At 17.1% G+C, this 18,912-nt stretch overlaps 4 protein-coding genes across 4 annotated transcripts, besides 35 other annotated features; 1 reads left to right on the top strand and 3 right to left on the bottom strand. All coding sequences in view use genetic code 6, as the record gives it.

Moving 5' to 3' along the window:
* Positions 1-690: 690 nt before the first annotated feature.
* Positions 691-739: a microsatellite.
* Positions 740-1,290: 551 nt separating this feature from the next.
* Positions 1,291-1,357: a microsatellite.
* Positions 1,335-1,369: a microsatellite.
* Positions 1,370-2,132: 763 nt separating this feature from the next.
* Positions 2,133-2,171: a microsatellite.
* IMG5_147660 (hypothetical protein) lies at positions 2,172-3,486 on the bottom strand (the record flags this gene model as incomplete). Its single annotated transcript, XM_004031025.1, has 3 exons — positions 2,172-2,763; positions 2,819-2,988; positions 3,056-3,486. 3 exons carry the CDS (start codon positions 3,484-3,486, stop codon positions 2,402-2,404), a joined length of 963 nt encoding a protein of 320 aa, XP_004031073.1. The 3' UTR covers positions 2,172-2,401.
* Positions 3,487-3,507: 21 nt separating this feature from the next.
* Positions 3,508-3,548: a microsatellite.
* Positions 3,518-3,546: a microsatellite.
* Positions 3,549-3,592: 44 nt separating the features above from the next.
* Positions 3,593-3,651: a microsatellite.
* Positions 3,652-3,838: 187 nt separating this feature from the next.
* Positions 3,839-3,885: a microsatellite.
* Positions 3,886-6,281: 2,396 nt separating this feature from the next.
* Positions 6,282-6,354: a microsatellite.
* Positions 6,287-6,324: a microsatellite.
* Positions 6,317-6,357: a microsatellite.
* A 603-nt stretch (positions 6,358-6,960) lies between these two features.
* On the bottom strand, positions 6,961-8,575 carry IMG5_147650 (hypothetical protein; the record flags this gene model as incomplete). The annotated part of the gene is made up of 4 exons (XM_004031024.1): positions 8,412-8,575; positions 7,857-8,358; positions 7,397-7,683; positions 6,961-7,344 (listed from the first exon to the last, which is right to left on the bottom strand). Exons 1-4 carry the CDS (start codon positions 8,550-8,552, stop codon positions 6,961-6,963), a joined length of 1,314 nt encoding a protein of 437 aa, XP_004031072.1. The 5' UTR covers positions 8,553-8,575.
* Positions 7,685-7,743: a microsatellite.
* Positions 7,695-7,784: a microsatellite.
* Positions 7,709-7,791: a microsatellite.
* A 328-nt stretch (positions 8,576-8,903) lies between the features above and the next one.
* Positions 8,904-8,946: a microsatellite.
* Positions 8,947-9,002: 56 nt separating this feature from the next.
* Positions 9,003-9,073: a microsatellite.
* IMG5_147640 (WD repeat protein) lies at positions 9,066-13,381 on the bottom strand (the record flags this gene model as incomplete). The annotated part of the gene is made up of 6 exons (XM_004031023.1): positions 9,066-9,194; positions 9,244-9,776; positions 9,854-10,000; positions 10,575-11,481; positions 11,557-11,772; positions 11,987-13,381. The coding sequence occupies 6 exons, from the start codon at positions 13,379-13,381 to the stop codon at positions 9,066-9,068; spliced, it is 3,327 nt and encodes a 1,108-aa protein (XP_004031071.1).
* Positions 9,780-9,843: a microsatellite.
* Positions 9,787-9,846: a microsatellite.
* Positions 9,789-9,843: a microsatellite.
* Positions 9,793-9,846: a microsatellite.
* Positions 13,380-13,428: a microsatellite.
* Positions 13,380-13,454: a microsatellite.
* Positions 13,402-13,462: a microsatellite.
* Positions 13,404-13,453: a microsatellite.
* Positions 13,463-13,889: 427 nt separating the features above from the next.
* On the top strand, positions 13,890-15,446 carry IMG5_147630 (hypothetical protein; the record flags this gene model as incomplete). Its single annotated transcript, XM_004031022.1, has 5 exons — positions 13,890-13,942; positions 14,075-14,381; positions 14,421-14,804; positions 14,851-15,207; positions 15,306-15,446. The coding sequence occupies 5 exons, from the start codon at positions 13,890-13,892 to the stop codon at positions 15,444-15,446; spliced, it is 1,242 nt and encodes a 413-aa protein (XP_004031070.1).
* Positions 13,985-14,045: a microsatellite.
* Positions 15,216-15,281: a microsatellite.
* Positions 15,447-15,567: 121 nt separating the features above from the next.
* Positions 15,568-15,607: a microsatellite.
* Positions 15,570-15,606: a microsatellite.
* A 243-nt stretch (positions 15,608-15,850) lies between the features above and the next one.
* Positions 15,851-15,908: a microsatellite.
* Positions 15,909-16,207: 299 nt separating this feature from the next.
* Positions 16,208-16,323: a microsatellite.
* Positions 16,245-16,363: a microsatellite.
* Positions 16,277-16,446: a microsatellite.
* Positions 16,398-16,459: a microsatellite.
* A 1,427-nt stretch (positions 16,460-17,886) lies between these two features.
* Positions 17,887-17,917: a microsatellite.
* Positions 17,918-18,305: 388 nt separating this feature from the next.
* Positions 18,306-18,335: a microsatellite.
* Between the last annotated feature and the right edge of the window lie 577 nt (positions 18,336-18,912).

The raw sequence follows: 18,912 nt of genomic DNA, 5'->3' as shown, positions 1-18,912 counted from the left end.
AAATTATTCTTTTAAGCATTAATTAAAAACTCATAGAGTTCCTATCCGCACTCAAATAAATCATCTTACTAAAATCCACTAAGAATTTATAAATTATCATTCCAAAATTAAAATCCAAATACATTTTTAAATTTTTAACATAACAAAATTACACTAGCCGCAATTTTATTATGTTACCATTTTAAAAAAAAATCAATATTAATCAAACTTAATTCCAATAAGTATTCACAAAAAACCTTTTCAAATTAATCTTATTATTATGTTTATTAAAAAAAAGCTTCAAAGAAAAAAAACCTAGTTGGTATTAAAATATTATACTTTAAAGTTTTCAAAATAATCTCTTCTTATTTTAATAAAAGTTTATAATTTTCTATTTAGAATACATCAGCTATTTCATTCAGTTTAGGATATACTATTTCTTGAAATTTTGCAGCAATAAAAGTGCATCCACAAGCCATTTATGTTACTTAAAATAAATCTAAAAAAGTACAATTAATTTAGTCTAAAAATCTATATAATGTTACTACTGCTAAATGAGTAGTTTCTTAACTTAAATTTAATTTATAACATAATATTAAAACTTATTTTATTCCATATTATCTACTTAAATATTCCATTTTTGTTAAAATTTTTTTGACATTTTATATTTACTAAAATAAAAAAAATTAAAAAAAACTATACTAAATATTAATATATGTATATATATATATATATATATATATATAATATATATATATATTATTTATAATTTTTAGTATGTTCTTTTTACTTTTTATTATACTTTTATTTTTAAAATTATTATTTATAAAAAATAATTCTTTTTCTAATAGATTTTTCTATTAATTTAATTTTTATACTTTCATTTTTAAAATAATTATCATTAAATTTATAAATTATAATTATTATTAGTAATAATGAATTTTTTTTATACTGATTTTTTATTTTAAAACTAGATTATTTAATAGCCATGATCTTATATATGTTTATCATTTGTTAAAAATAATTTTTTAGTTTCAATTTCCTCTTATGATATTTAGTATTATCTTTCCTTTATTAATTAGTTTATATTTTCTAAAATAAAAGTTTATTCAATATTTTAACATTTATCTTATATGTTTAGTGTTTAATTTTGGTCTTAATTTATTGAGTATGTGCTTATATTCAAAATATTTTTTTTCTCATCTAAATTATAGTAAGGATATATATAAGGAGAAAAATTATAAATATGAGTTTCATCATTTTAAAATCGCATTTTTTAATTTTGATATAATTTATTCATTATTGAAAAAAAATTTTTTTGTTAACTTTTTTTTTTTTTTAATTAATTTTTCAAGTTTTTTTTTTTATTAATTTTTTTATTTATTTATTTGCACTATTATTTTTTTGTGAGTATTATTTAAGTTATGATTTTTTTTTTTTCAAAGTTGCTTAAGTAATATTTAAATATTTTAAATATTAATATTTTTTTAAAAAAAAAAATAAACAAAAGGAAAAGATATGTTTAAAAGTTATGAGAATTTCCATTTTTTTTAAGAAAATGTTTAATTTTAATTGAATAAATTTTTAATTTTTATATATATTTTAATATTTTTAATCATTTAAATTTTATTATGAAAAATATTTCAAATCAGTTTTTTATATATAATTTTATTAATTTGGTAAGTTTTAGTTCAAATTGCTTAAATATTTTTTGTTTTTTATTAGTTTTTTTTGTTTTAATTTTTAATATTTTAAATTCAAAATGAAAAAAACCCTCGTAATTAATTTAAATAATAAAAATCAATTTAATTAATTTAATTTTTTCATCAAAAATATAAAATATAAATATATTTATATATAAAATTAATAAATAAATATAAATTATATTTAAATTTTTTTTTTTTTTTTCTTATCATTATTAAGAATATTCTATCTTTTTTTTTTTTTTTTTTTTCATAATATTTTATATATCAAAAATATTAAAATTCATTTAAAAAATAAAAGGATATAATTTTTAATTTTTTTTTTTTTTTAATAAAAATAAAATAAATAAAAAAAAAAACAAATATAATATGAACTTAAGAAAAACAATGATTTTATAATTTTTTATAAAATAAATATTTAAAAAATTAAGTTTATTAAACTTTTACATCAAAAAAATAATAATAAATAAAAAACAAATGATAAAAAATTGCTCATCTTTCAATATAAATAATTTATAATAAAAAAAAAATAAAAAAGGAAAAGAAAAAGAGCTAAAAAATATAGAAATCATTATACTTATCCAAGTTATATTCCATAACCAAATTTGTAAGATTCTTTGAAATAATCAGCTACAGCACATAATTTTAAAGCATAAGCCATACCATGGAAATGCATTGCAGTAGAAATTTTACCTTTAGAGCTTAAAGTAGCTTTAATTTCAGAAGTACTAAATCTTTATCTAAATCCCTATATATTTTTTATTTAAAATAAAAATAAAAAATACTAAGATAGTTTCAGTAAAGTTTTCTCTTGTATTATAGCAAAGCTCACTAACAATAAAAGTACCTCTTTTAACTGCAAATTAATAACCCAAAATACTCTAACCTTAACCAGCAACATGTTAGGCAATAATACTATGACTTTTATGCACATATTTGGCACCATAACTCATAAAAATAGTACTTTATTATAAACCAAAAAGTGTTTCGAAACCAGCAAAAAGTCTATTTCCTATAGTTTACATATGTCCAAATCCTAAAGCACCGGTTGTATATTTAAAACTAGTAATACTATTATTATCTTTTTTTTATTTAATTAAAATATTAAATATATATATATATATATATATTTTTACCTTCATAATTTAAATCTACATTAACTTAAGAAACACTAGTATCAGAACCAAAAGGGAAATTAGAAGCGAAAGTAAAATTCCAATTTTTACTTAATTATTTTATTATAGCAGCATCTAATTTTCCATCTGAATCCATTCTCCCAGTTAATATAAATTTGGGTTTTCCTTATCTTTTTTTAAAAGATAAATAATAATAAAAATTTATTAAATATATATTATAATATAAATAAAATTTACTATAAATCAATATATTCACCACCTACATATTAAACTTATAAACAACAATTAGAAGTTGCAGGAGGTTTTTACATTGCCATCATAGGATTTCCTTTTGGTTCTTAGGCTTAATCTCCGGCAGAAGAATATGGGATATTCCAAATTAAAGCAAAATGGAAATTTTATGAGAGTGCGCTTGCATATTCAAATTTAAAGCCTTTAATATGTTCTACTTTTTTAGTTATTGCTCTTACATTGTTTAAAAGACTTTAGAATTGGGGAGGTTTTCTAGAATTTACTCTAGGGTCAAGTCCAAGTTATTCTGTCGATTCTTCATCCTCAACCCTATATTGACCGTCTAAATGAGCGAAATTTTCAGGGTTGTCTATTCCTGAAAGTTATTCTTGGCATTTTACAAATTTTTGACTGAATAATTAAGAAATTAATTTCATTGTGTTATTTTATTTTATACCTTTTTTTAATTTTTTTATTTTTTATTTTTTTTTTTTATTATAAATATATCTTGTTAATTATTTATATATATAAAATTTATTTTATTAAAAAATAAAAATATAAAAAATTATAATATAAATAATTGAATAAAAAATAATTATAATTTTAAATTAGAAGGAAAAAAGCATATATAAAAAAAATATAAAAATGTAAAATACATAAACATAAATTAAGTTTCCTTTTGTTTTATAATTATAAAGTTTATTTTTTTTAAAAAAAAAAGAAATATATAAAATTATTCAAATATTTTTATAATTAAAAATAAAAAGTTAATTAAAAAAATTAAATTAAATATATAAATATAATATATATATATATATATATATATATATATATATTCTTAATTTATAGATTATAATCTATTTTCAAATTAATTTTGTATCTATTTATTTTTAATTATCATTAATCATTGACATAATATATATATCAAAGTTCTAATTATATTTTTATTCTATATCTTTTTCAGCATATACAGATTTTATAATACCATCAATAAATTCTCCTGCAGTATCATTAAGTACATTATTAAATAATTTTATATAAGACTTATCTTTAACAAATTCTATTTATCTATTATTTTCGAATTTGAATTTTCTTATATTTTCAAAATTATAGAATTTTTCTGGCAATTATAAAATTTTATCGAAATTCTAGAATATATTTTTTGCTTTTTATTTGTCTAATTCTCTTATGTCTACATTATTTATTTTTTATATAAGAGGGAATCTATATATTAAAAATTCTCTCAAAAAGCTACATTTTTATAAAGGATTATTTAATATTTATATGCTTTTTAAAGAAGAAAGGACCTCCAATTTAGCTAATTATAAAAGGCTAATAATATGATTATCTTTTAGGATTATTTCTTTTAATTTTTTAAAGTTTTTTAATATATTAAGGGTTTAATTTTCAATTATAAAATCAAATAAAATATATTAAAATTAAACTTTCTCAATCAACTCATGAAATTATTAATTACTTAGTACTATTTCATATGCATTTCCATAAATAAATAAATATATATCATCTTCTATTTCAGCATGACCACCTTCTACAAGTATATTTTGAAAATATTCCTTTTTTTTGGCATTTTGTTTATCTAAAAGTTTAATTCTATGTACTTCTGTTTACCATTATTCACTAATAATTTTTAAGACTTACTCTGGGTTCACATCCTCTTCAACTTCTTCTTCTACTTATTATTATTATTATTTTTTTGATATTTCTTCTTCTTTTTTTATATTCTATTATTATTATTATTGATTTATATTTTTGTTATTTTTTTTATCTTCTAATTAGATTAAATCTGCTGTTTATTTTTCAAATTCTTTTCTAATATTTTCTACTTATTTATTATCTAAGACCTTAATATTAGGAATATTTTAAATTATAATTTTTTAATAGGAAATTAAATTTAAATTTTTAAAGAAAGGATTTCCATCAAAATTTAATTCTGACAAATATTAATTATATTTTAAATTTTTTACATTTTCAATATTTTCAATCATATTATTTTATAAAAATAACTTTTCTAATTTATTTAAATTCTAAGTATTTTCGATTTTATTAATTTAATTTATTTTCATATTCAATTCAACTAAATTAGTTAAAGAATCTAAATTTTCTAATTTAGTAATTAGATTATTCGCTAAATTTAATATTTTTAAATTCACTAGTTATTTTAGACCTTCTATTTTTAAAATCTTATTCGAATGTAAATCTAAAACTTCTAATCTATTCAAAATATCTAATTAACAAATTTAATTTATTTAATTTTTAGGTAACAAAAGTACTCTTAATTATTATAAATTATCTAAATTATTAATCTCTTTTATTTGATTATCATATAAATCTAAATAAAGTAAATTCGGTAAACTTACTAAATTCTCAATTTTTCCTAATTTATTACGTTAATAAGTTAATATTTTTAATTTTTCTTCTCCTTCTAATAAAGGTATATGGTTTAATTCTAATTAATCTAAATTTAGTTTCTCTAAATTAATATCTCTTTCACATGGGCGTCTATAACATACCCAAACTCCTTGTATTTAAGGAAGTTCGCAAAATATTATATTTCCATTTGCTTATATACGTTTTAATGAACCATGTTTTAATAAGTATCGAAATCTTTCATCTTTTTCAGTTTTTAATATTTCTTGTAAATCTAAGTTCGAATAATTTTTTTAGGAATTCGATAATCCAATGTTTGTATTTTAACTAAATATGTCTATTTTTTTTTATTTTTTTAATAAAATATATTAAATTTTTAATATTATTATTATTGTTATATTTGTAATAATTTTATTTACTTTATTCTTAATTATTTTATTTTTCTTTTTTTCCACTGTTATTTATTTCTGGTAATTTATAATAATTATTTTTAGATGTATTTTTTTAAATTAAAGAATTATTGTTTATATTTTATAATTGATTTGTATTTGATGTATTTTCGATACCATTTTTTTATATTTTTGAGCAAATAACTCCACAATTACTTGTTAATGGACGATGTTAACTATTTTTTTAAATATATTGGCATTTATATATTTCTTATTTTATTTTTTTATATGAACCTTGAAACTTAAGAATTATTATTAAATAAAACATCAATATTTTGCTTTCTATTAATATTCATATAATTATTCCTTGATTTTTATTTTTTTTAATTCTAAGTTTATATTATAATTTTTTTTTGATTTTCTACTTTTATAATTAAGAATTATACATTATCAAAATTTATTTTTTTTTAATTTTTTTTTTTTTTTCCTTTTTTTTTTATATGTATTTTTTTTATTTATTTTGTTTATATTTTAAATACAAACTACTTTATAATAATTGATTAGTTTTTTTTAAAAAAAATATATACAAAAAATAAATATATTTTAAAATAATTTAAAATTATAATAATATTTTTTTTTTTAAAAAAAAAAAATAATAATAATTTTAATTAATTTTTTTATTATAAAAAATTCTAATAAAAGTTTTAGTTATTATTAGAATTTTAAATAGATTATATTTCAAATATAGAAATTAAAGGAGATATATAAATATTAAAACTTAATTATATAATCAATATATAGTATTAATTATTTAAATTTTAATTTATTAATTAAAAAAAAAGTATAAAAAATTTATATCTTTAAAAATAATATTATTAATACATCACTTTTACTAAGATAAATCATAATGATATATACTTTTTTTTTAAATAAAATTTAAAAAAATTAATTTAGAGAAAATTTAAAAAAATAAAAATAATAAAAATATACTAAATAAAACTTTGTTTTAAAAAAATAAACTTAGTAAACAGCATTAAAGGAAATATCATATATTTTTTTTACAAAAATATATAAATGATATAATAAAAATATTTTTTATATTATAATATATTTATTATTTTAAATAAAACAATTTCAAATTATTTTATAAGGATTAATAATAAAATTAGGATCGAAAATTTATTTAAGTTATCTCATATAATCCATTTATATACTATCTTTATAAATATTCAAATAATTTTTCTTTTAAAGACCTATCCCATGTTCTGCACTAATACTTCCATTATTTTCCTTTACCCAATTATAAAGAAACATCTCATGTTCTTTTTCCAAAACCTCAACACATTTCTAATCAAAGGCAGCAAACATTAAATGCAAATTTCCATCCCCAATATGTCCACAACTAGTTGTAATAGCAATATTTTAACATCTGTCTCTCATTAATTTCGAAATATAATGAAATTTGTCTGGATTTACACTAATATCATAAGCAACTAAAGTTCCTAAGTGTGCTGCTGCCTTTTTTTTATTTTATTTTATATATTTTAAATTAATTTAAATATTTTTTTACTTCTGCAACATTTTCTCTAATACTCCATAGTTATTAATATTAAGTTTCATTTTAAGACATAACGATATTATCAATATTAAAGTTTTAACTAATTAAAGAATCGAAAAACAATTAGGATAGATATTATATATCATGATTACACTAAATCTCTACTAAAATATAATGATTATTAAAACTATTATTATTCTAAAAAGGGTCTTAAATTCTACCACAACTATCTTTAAGTACTATATCATATGTTATTTAATCTAAATATTCTAAAGCTGCTAAATCTTTTCCTAATATTTCTATATATTTTTATAAAAATATAAAATATATATAAATATTATAAAAATATAAATATATATTAAAATATATATATATATATATATATATATATATATATATATATATATTTTGTTATATTTTTTATTTAAATTTTTGAAATAAAAATAATATTATATATTTATATTATATATACATTTAGCTTATTATTTTACGGTTAATACATCATTAAAATTCTCACATTTAATAACTAATAAACTTTTTAATTAATCTACTTTGCATATATTAATATCTGCTTTAGTTATAATGCCTAAAATTCCTTCTGAACCTACAAATAATTACTTCAAATCAATTCCAGTATTATCTTTTCTATTACAATTCCTTAAATTAAGAATTTCTCCGTTTGCTAAAACAACTTCTAATCCTAGTATATGTCCCCTTAGCGGTCCATATTTTATTAAACGGATACCTCCCGCATGTGTGGATAATAAACCTCCTATTTAGCAAGATCCTTTAGCTGCTAAATCTATAGAAATCTCATAATTATGAGGTTTTAAAAAATTATTTAATTATTCCAATATACAACCAGATTCTACACTTAAAGTACTATTTTATTCGTCAAAATTAATTATTTAATTCATTTTGCTTAATGATATACATATTTCATCATGTACAGATACTGAACCTCCTACTAAACCCTATTTTTTTGTATATATTGTATTTTTTTATATTTAAAAAAAAAAGTATTTACTGTATTTCCTCCTTAAGGAACAACAGCTATTTTTTATTCATTACAATATTTCATTATTTAAGATATTTATTCGGTTGTTTTAGGAAGTAAAACTAAAGGTGTTTCTCCTTTGAAGTTTTTATTCCAATCTACGTTGAACATTTCTATATCTTTTGGGTCTGTTAGAATATTTGACTTAGGAAGAATTTTATTAAAGTAGTTTATGTTTTCGATATTTATTTTTGAATATAAATTCGAACGAGGAGGTTTTATTAAAGAGAAACAATATTTTGATTTAGAAAACATCTTATTTTATTATTAATTTTTTTTTTTTTTATGCTTAATTTTTTAAAAAAAACAAATATAGAAAATTAAAAAGTATAAATATAATAAAAAAAAAAAAATAGATAAAATATATGGTCATTAATATATTATTTTATACATAAACAAAACACAAAAATAATAAATTTATATTTTTTTTTCACATTATAAAAGGTTAGAAAAATATTAAATATATAAAATTCTTAATATATTGATATAAAATTCTTAGTATATTTATAGATTTTTAATTAATTTTATTTTCTTAAAATCTTTATATAATTTCGTAATTAAAATATGTATAAAAAAAAATTATATATATATTTCGTAATATCTATAAATAAATAATATTTTATATCATATTTAATTAATATTTTCATATTCATATTTCAAACTTTCCAATTTCATTTTAAGATTTCCTAATAATTCATTTTATTATTAAAGAAATTTTTTTTTTTCGTCAATTATAAGATCAAAATTATTTTCCTAATATGAAATAATAAAAAAATTTAAAACAAAAAATTATAAAAATTACATCATTTAATTTTTATCCATATTTAATTGATTATCTAGCTCCTGCAGTATGTGCTCTAACTTTCCCAATACTATTATTTCCTTTACTACTTGATCTATCTTAATAATTAACTTACCCACCTTCCCCTTTTTGTATTTCTTTAACTTCTTTTCTTAACTTATTAATTTCTGAAATCAATTTTACATTTTTAGTCATTAATGTTAAATTATATTCTTTATGAATTTTATTATCTTATTTTAAATATCTTTTTAGTCTTTCAACTTTTTATTATAAATGTTATTTTTATTATGCTTATTCTATTTATATTTTATCATCATTAGTAGTTTTAGAGAGATCTTAAGATACATATTTTTCTTTTAATTCTTGTATGTTTTCAGATAATTTTTAATAATCTTAAATAAACTAAACAGCCTTATATATATCATCTTTAAATCTCTTTATTTTTGTATTTTATGTTGAAATAGTATTTCTTTAATCTTTTATTTATTAATTCATTAATTCTTAAGCAGTATATAATTCATCGACGGCATTTCCTAATAAAAAATATAAATATAGATATAAATAAATATATATAAATGCATATAATAATATATAAATATATATTTATTACCTAAATAATTATTATATGAATTATATTTTTTTAATAATTTATCCATTTCATTTGTATCTTCTTTCATTCTCAAAATTTCATCTTCTCTAGGTCCTATATCTCTTTTAAGTTCTTTTATTTTATGATCAAGCACGAATTTGAACTTTTCTAAGTTTTAAGATTTTTTTTTTTATTTATATATTTATTTTTCTTAATCTCCTATAGTTTTATCTTTCTCTTAAATAATTTCTTTCTATTTCTAAATATCATAAGCATACAATTCATTCTCTTTATTTAATTTTTCCAATTATTTTTAATGTATTCTTTATTATTCATCATATTATTCACAATCTCTCTTTTTTTATTCTATATATATAAAATAAATTTATATAAATGTTAATATATATTAAATAAAATAAAAACCTATTTTCTTAGAAGTAATAGCCGCATCGCTTTTAGCTTTTTTATGTTTTTCTTTAACAAGTGCTTCATCATTTAAATTTTTATTATCTAAATTCCCAACTTCTTCCTTAGTTTCCAATTCTATTTACTTATAAGTTTCTTAATTATCGTTTTTCAATTTTTAAATATCTTTTTCAACTCTATCTCTTTAAGCCCTTTCTTCTTCTAATTTTTTCGAATATTCCTAATCTAGGTTTTAAATTTTCTAATTAAATTCACTTTCTTTATTTTTTTTCCCTTTAATTTTTATTCCTTTATAATTCATGAACTTTAGTCGTACTTTCATATCTCTCGACTTCATCCATAACTTTCCTTTAATAACTAGTATCTAAATCCTGAATTTCCTATTCTTATTTATCTTTCATAATCTTAATTTCTTCCTCATATTTTTTCTATATATCTTTTTTTTTCTCTTCTAATTATTCATAAGCCGTCTTATTATACTCCATACTAGTCTAGAGTCTTTCCTAAAGTTATTTAATCTCCTCGTCTTTCTAATTAGACTAACTATTAATATTCTAAGTATTAAACTCACTAATTTAAGATTAAAAATTATCTATTTACCCTTTCAAATCATCCAAGTCCTATCTCGTAACTAAAATTTCTTCTGAATATTTTGCATATCCCTCCTACATTTTCACCCCTCTCAAATCCCTATCTTTTATCTAAAACACCATTACACACCCATCTCTACCTCCTGTAATTAAATATCTATCATCATATGTAACTCTCAACTTTTCGATTCCCTATTCATCATGGGCTGCATAATCTTAATACTTATTATTACTTTTTGTCGTAAATAAAATACATCTAATAGCCCCTGAACTCCTCTAAGGGTCTTATATGCCACCAAAAAGCACTTTATGAGAAGAAGGGAAGACTATTTAATTTAAAATAACCTCCTGGTTAATTTTCTATGTGTTTTAACCCTAATCATAGATATATCCTAAATATAGATTCCTGTCGTTTGCACAACCGTATATCATTTAAGTTTCTATATTTAAAGCAACACAATTAAATTAAATATTTTTATTTGGATATTCGAATAATCTCGCATCTGGTTAATCCGAATCAATTCGCCATATATAAATGAAACCATCTGTACCACAAGAGGCTAATAAAGAATCGTCTTTTGACCAAGTTAAACATTTTACTTTATTTTAATGTCCTTTAAATACTAATTCAGGCTTTTTTATAAAAAAAAAATATATATATATATATGTATGTATAAATATTTAATTTTTTTTATTATAAATATATACAGGTTATTCTCCAGTATAGAATCTAAAAATTTAAATAAGTTAAGAACTTTAAGCACCATTTATAGCAGCAAAATATTAACCACCATTACTAAATCTAATCTCTCTACATTATTTAAATTAAGTAATTTCTTTATAATGTTTCTATTTATTGGAATTCGTCTATTAATGTAAACAGATATTCATCCACTTTAATTTATCTGTAAAGCAAACTACCATCTTAAAAAATAAATAAATAATTATTAATTTTTAACATTATGCTTTTTTTATTTTTTATGTAATTTTTTTTTTAAAACGCAATTGAGAAAAAAAAAAAAGGCAACAAAAAGTATGAAAAAAACCCTTTTTTTTAATTGAGTTTTGAACTTTAAAAAAAAAATTACAGAAAAAATAAAAAAAATAATGCTAAAAATATAAATATATATATAAATACATGTAATCCAGAAGGATGTAATGCCAAGCATAAAGCTTCTTCATTAAATTACCAACTTAGTTCTAATGTTTTTTCTTCAAAATTCCAAACTTTAATAGTCCTATCTTTACCACAAGTAGCAATTAAAGGTTTTCTTGCGCAAATATCAAGTCCATTAATCGCTCCTGAATGAAAATTTAAAGAAATAGCTTCTATTTATTCCTATTCATTTTAAAAAAGTTAATCTTTTTTCAATTTTATTTAATAAATGGAATTCGTGGATAGACTACAAACTAGTTTTTCCTCAGAAATAGGCGATACAGATAATCCAGTAATATAATGTTCCTTTAAATCTCCCAATTAAGAAAAAGTAGTTATTTTTTAAACTTCTTCAAAAGGATTAATATCACACCCAGTACCTTTATATACAAATATAGTTGCATCTTTAGCCCCTATAATGAACCCTTTTCCAAAACTGCTAATACATTCAATTCTAAAAGCTTATTTTTAACTATTAACAGGTGAATCTTTCAATACTTGTAAAAATTCAGCATTTTCGTCGCATAAAATAATCTCTCCATTAGCAGTACAAACAACTAGGAATATGGAATTTTCTTTCTAAAGCCATGTATGACAAGTATAATCTTATGAAAGTTCAGTTGGGGCTCCATTTAATTACTAACATTATACCTTTAGAGTTGATTTATTTTTTTTATTGTTTTCATCAGAAACGGTATCTATTTTTTTGAAACATTTAAATACCTTCTTGCCTATGCAAGTAAATAAAGAACAATCTTTTTTAGATATACTAACCTCAAAAGCATCTATAGAAGCCAAAGAAAGCTTTACCCAAGCAAGAATTTTTCCACTTCCAGATAATCCCCAATAACATACCACTATTTCTCCATCTGGAGTCGTAGGAAGATTTTTTTCTTTAGAATCTTTTTCTTTGTGTCTTTCGGTTAAATAGTTTCCTGATAAAGAAACAATATGTTTCGATTCCATATTTTAATCAGGAAAAGCAATCGAAACCCAATATTTTATCTTTTCTTCTCGAAAAACTAATTAATGCTTTTTCCTTTAAGTTATCGTATCGTATATTATTATTGATGGATTTTCATAATTGTCATCACCCTATGTTGATTATTTGCATGATTTAAATCCTACGGCTAATTAACGGTGCATAGGAGATAATTCTATACATGATATTCCTCTGTAATCGGTAGAACCGTAATAATATACTTAAATCTTGTCTTATATATGGTATTAAACAATGTTATGGCCTGCTGGGTATATTATTTTCTCTTCGTCAAGGAAGTAGATATTTGTTCTTATTTAAGAATTCATACCGAATACAAATCCTAATTGAATATGTGCGTCTGAAGTTTAGTGGAAATTTGCTAAGTGTAAATTCATTTTTATATAATTCTAATATATTTATTTTTTATAAGTTTTATATATTTTTAATTTTAATATTTTTTAAATTTTTGTTTTTTAAAAATAAATATTAAAAAAATTAATTAAATATTTGTTTAATAATTTTTATTATATGTAAAAATTAAATAATAAAAAATAAAATTATAAATAATCTAAAAGTAAATATAAAAAAAATTATTGTTAATTTATTTATAATAATTATAAATAATATATAATAAATTTATAAAGTTTATAAAAACTGAAATATATATATATAATTGAAATATTTTATTAAAAAAATACTTTACTTTAATAAAAATATTAAATTATTATTAGAATTATTTTAATAAAATAAAAATATAAAAAAATATATAAATATTAATAATATCCTAAAAATAGAAAAAAAAAATGATAAAAACATTAAATAAAATAATATATAAATAATATCATAATAAAATTATATAATTAAAAAAATTAAATTTTTTATCTAATTATCGAATTCATCTACATGAATATTAAACAAAAGAGCTTCTAAAAAAATACGAACTCCCGACAATTCATGTAAATATATAAAATAAAAAATAAAATAAATTATAATTAATAATATATAAATATATATATATATATATATATATATATATATATATATATATATATATTATATTTTTATATTTCTTTGTATATTTTATAGAGTATAGTTGCATTTACACCGGAATAAGCTAAACTTGCTGCTTTAGAAATTTAAAAATTAAAGCCTTAAACTACTGGAATTAGTTTTCGAGATTTTCAAATAAAAGCTTAAATTCATGCAGGTGGTAGAGACAAAGGTTTTTTCAAAGAACATCCATAACAGTCTGGTGTCTAAGTTGTTTTCTCACCTGAAGAAGCGGAAGAATTAGCTTCAAAAATGATTGGTAGTACATTAATAACATCTTAAACAGGTTTTAGGGGACGATATACTAGTGCAGTATTAGTATCCGAGCGTTTATTTTTACGCAAAGTAATAAATAAAAATATTTAAAATAATAATAAATAAAAGGAATTATTTATGTCTATAAGTTTAAATGCTGAAAAAGGAGGAATAAATATAATTTGTAATGATAAAGGATTTATTAGTACAGACGAGAGATAAAATAAAACTACAAAGTAACATTTTGTGACATTATAGGATGGTATAAATAAAGAAAAAATGTAATAAATTATTGAATCATTTAATTTAGACAAAACTTATAATGAATAATTAAAAAATATAGTAGGTTAATTATTCTAGTGTTTTTTATAGAACGATGCTACATATTTAGAAGTTAAACCTTTGGGATTAACTATAGATGGATAATTGATTATTTGTGATTAGAAAATTTAAATTGATGATAATTCTGCTTTTAGATAAATCGAATTAGCCTCTATAGAAGATATTAGATAAGTATTTTTAAATATTTTAAATTTTTTATAATTATGTTAATTATAAGAAAGATGAAAAAGAAATTATTGCTTAAAAAAATTTCCTTAATTATATTGCTTTAGACGGAAATATTGGATCTATGGTAAATGGAGCAGGTCTTGCAATGACTACAATGGACTTAATTGCTTAAAGAAATGGAAGTCCTGCAAATTTTTTAGATTGTGGAGGTACAGCTGATTCTTAATAAATAATAGCAGCTTTAAAAATACTTGCTAATGATAAAAATATAGAATCTATATTTATTAATATTCATGCAGGTATAACTTCATGTGATATTATCGCAATGGCTATTATTAAAGCCCTTTCTGAAGTTGGAATAAAAAAACCTATTGTCTTGAGATTAAAAGGAAAAAACTTTGAATAAGTAAGTAAATATATATATATATATATATATAAATATATATATATATATACAAATATATAATATATATTTATATAATTTTTTTTTTATATTTTAAAAAGGCAAAATAAATTATTTATGATTGCGGTTTTAATATTTTAGTAACTGAAGATTTGATTGAAGCTACTGATAAAGTTATTAAAACTGCATAAATTTTAAGAATGGCTAGAGAAGCGAAAATTAATATTAATCTTTTAAGTTGATTTTTTTTCAATTTGATTTTATTTTAAAAATAAATTATTATTATTATTTTTTAATTATAAAAATATAATAAAACTTAAAACAAATTAAAATATTTTATTTAATATTTATACTTTATTGTTTATAAAAAAAAAAAATTAAAAAAAAAAAAAAAAAAAAAAATTATTTTTAAAAAATATTATTTATATATTACTATAATTTAATTATAAATCAAAATATATTTTTTATTTAAATTAAAAGCAATATATTTTATTTTTATTAAATCATAGAATATTGTTTATATATTTAATAAGTTTATTATTTGTACTATTAATTAATATAATTAAAAATGAAAATGAAATTCTATTGATAAACAATATATTTTCTATAGCATAAATTTAATAAATGTTTAAAATTATATAAATCAAATAATTGTATATTAATAAAAATTTAATAATAGATATTAAATAATAATTTTAATAATAAAGAAAGTTTTTAAATATATTTTATTTAATTATTTTTATTTTAAACTAACTATATAAAAGTAATAATACATATCAAAAGTAAATTTTTTAAACTAATTAAATTTAAAAATTTCATATAATTAAATTAAAAAAATAAATATTTTTTTTTTTTTTAATATTTATAAATATAAAAATTAAATTGTTATATTAAATTTATTGAAAATAAATTAACTAAATAGTTAATTATAATAATGAAAATATTTATTTTTTTGTTAATTTAAAAAAAATGAGAATAATTACATATAATTATAAAAAAAAGTATATAATATTTAGAATATATTATAAAAAATTAATTTTTATATATAAAATATAGTATAAATGTATAAGTATATATATATATATATATATATATATATATATATAATATTTATAATATTTATAAGATAAATAAAATATATAAGATATATATAATATATTAAAAATTTATATTATTTTAGAAATATTAGATAAATAAGATTTAAAAGATTTATAATATATATAAGATTTATAACATATATAATATGTTTAAGATTAATGCAAAATTTATAATTTTTAATATACATAATAAATATTAGAAATATAAAAAACCTATGTATATAAATTATATATATAATATATTTACCATATATATTTTACTTAACATTTAAATATTTTTTATAATCATTTTTATAAATTTATAAATATATTTAAATATTAATACTTTATTTTTTAACTTTTATAAAATTTATATATATAAATTATACTTAATTTTTTTTAATTATGTATATATAATACATAATATATCATTTTTCTGACGAATATTTTTTGATTTCTTCTTATATTTTTTTTCTATAATTTTATCATATTCATTTTTTTATTGATTTTATAGTTATTCAATTTACTTTTGTAGTTCTTTTTCTTCTATTTATTCCTTTTCATTTGTAATTCTTTAGAAATTTTTTAAATTTTCAATATTGCCTTATAAAATGTTTAACAATAAATTATAATTCTCTATAACAGTAATTTTTTTGTTTCCATATATTAGCAAAGTAAATATATTATTTTTATTTTATATCTTTATATCTTAATTTTTTTCATCTTTATTTATATCATTACTTTCTTAATTATTATTCTAGTCAATAATAAATTTTATTTAAATATTTTTATGAGCACAAATCGCATTTTATTTATCAGTATAATATTTTGAATGTATATATGGATGAAATTATACTTCATTTATATTTAAAATTTTCATATTTTAAATAGGGACTATCAATAAGTTTTATTATCTACATAATTATATCATAACATTATTTTTAAGTGGATCATAATATATTTATTCTACAATTTTTGATATTAGCTTTCTTCTTGAAAATAATCCTTTAATCAATAAACATCCTAAAATAAAAGGAAATGTTGAAAATAATGTATATTAATATGTAAGTGCGGTAATCGAAAATAATACAGGAACTGAAATTTTTATATTTTATATATTGTCTTTAAAATATTAATACTCGAAATTGTTTTTTAATATTATTAGAGATTCATATTTATAATTTTAGACTGTTTAATTATTAACTTTCAATAAATAGTCGAAATAATTTATATTTGTGAAATTTCGTGTTTGATATAAATTTAATTATTTAAGAACTTGCTTTTAATATAATCGGTTCATTTTTTTATTGTTAATAATATAATTTTTTATTATTTAAATAAAAATATCTTATAAAAAAAAAATTGAAAAAATATAAATGAAAACATATGATATATAAATTTATTATAAAAATATATAAATTAAATATTTATTTTTAATAAAAAATTAATATATATAAGTATCTTTTTTTAATTTTATTTTCATTTTTTTTGAATAAATAATTAAATATTTATATTTAATACTTTTATGAAAATAATTTTTATAAATTTTACTTATTAAATAATTACATTAAACTAATTTATAATAAATAGATATTATAAATAAATTATTTAATAATTTTAAAATTTATTAATTTTAATTTATATAAAATATTAATTAAAAGAAAAAATATTAATCATCAAACATTTAGTATATTCTAAAAATACAAAATAAAATATATTTTTAATAAATTTAAAAATATGGTTTTTGTAATATTTTGAAATTTAATTTTATATATAATTTATAAGTGGTGAGACTCCTAAATATTTCAAATTAATAATTTGATTTAAGTTTATTTTTAATAATATTATTTAGAAAAATTCTATTTTATAAACCATATATATTTTGAAAATAACATATTCTTGTTTCCTTGAAAAAGTTTAAGATATAAATTTATTTTTTAAGTATTTATATTCATTATTTTATTTATTTTCATTGATATTTTTAATGTAAATTTATATTATTTATATAAAAAAAACAATATATACTTTTTTTATAAATATTTTTTTATAAATATTAAGATTAAATAAAAGTAGAAAATATATAATTTTTTTATAAGACGATAAATCAAATACATCAATATAGTTTGTTCTTTATATTAAATAAATTATCAATTACATAATAAAAAATTGAATAAAATTTTTTATAAATATAATTGTAAATATAATATAAATATAACTTATTAGAATTTTTTTTTAAAGAAAAATAAAAATAATAATTATAAATAAAATAGCTTTTTTATTCTAAATAAAAAAATTGATTATATAATAAAAATAATTATTTTTAAAAGTTTTATATTATTATATATATTATTAATTAATTTGAATGTATTAATAAAATATATTTTTTCTAATATATTTTTATTTTAATTTTAAAAAAGGATTTTTATATTTTATTTTTTTTAAATTAAATTAAAAATTAATAATTTATTGCATATGATGATAATAAAAATTAAAAGAAAATAATATATATATATATTGATATATTAAAAATATATATGTTTGTTTTATAAATAAATATGACAGAAAAAAAAATTAAATATATGTAAATAATTTTATTCAAAATACATAAATTATAAGAAATATATATTTATAT

This window comes from Ichthyophthirius multifiliis (genome assembly GCF_000220395.1).
Source record: "Ichthyophthirius multifiliis unplaced genomic scaffold scaff_1120509251140, whole genome shotgun sequence".
Lineage (NCBI taxonomy): Eukaryota > Ciliophora > Oligohymenophorea > Hymenostomatida > Ichthyophthirius > Ichthyophthirius multifiliis.
Note: the sequence above shows the minus strand (reverse complement) of the source record. Positions and strands in the feature narration are given on the sequence as shown.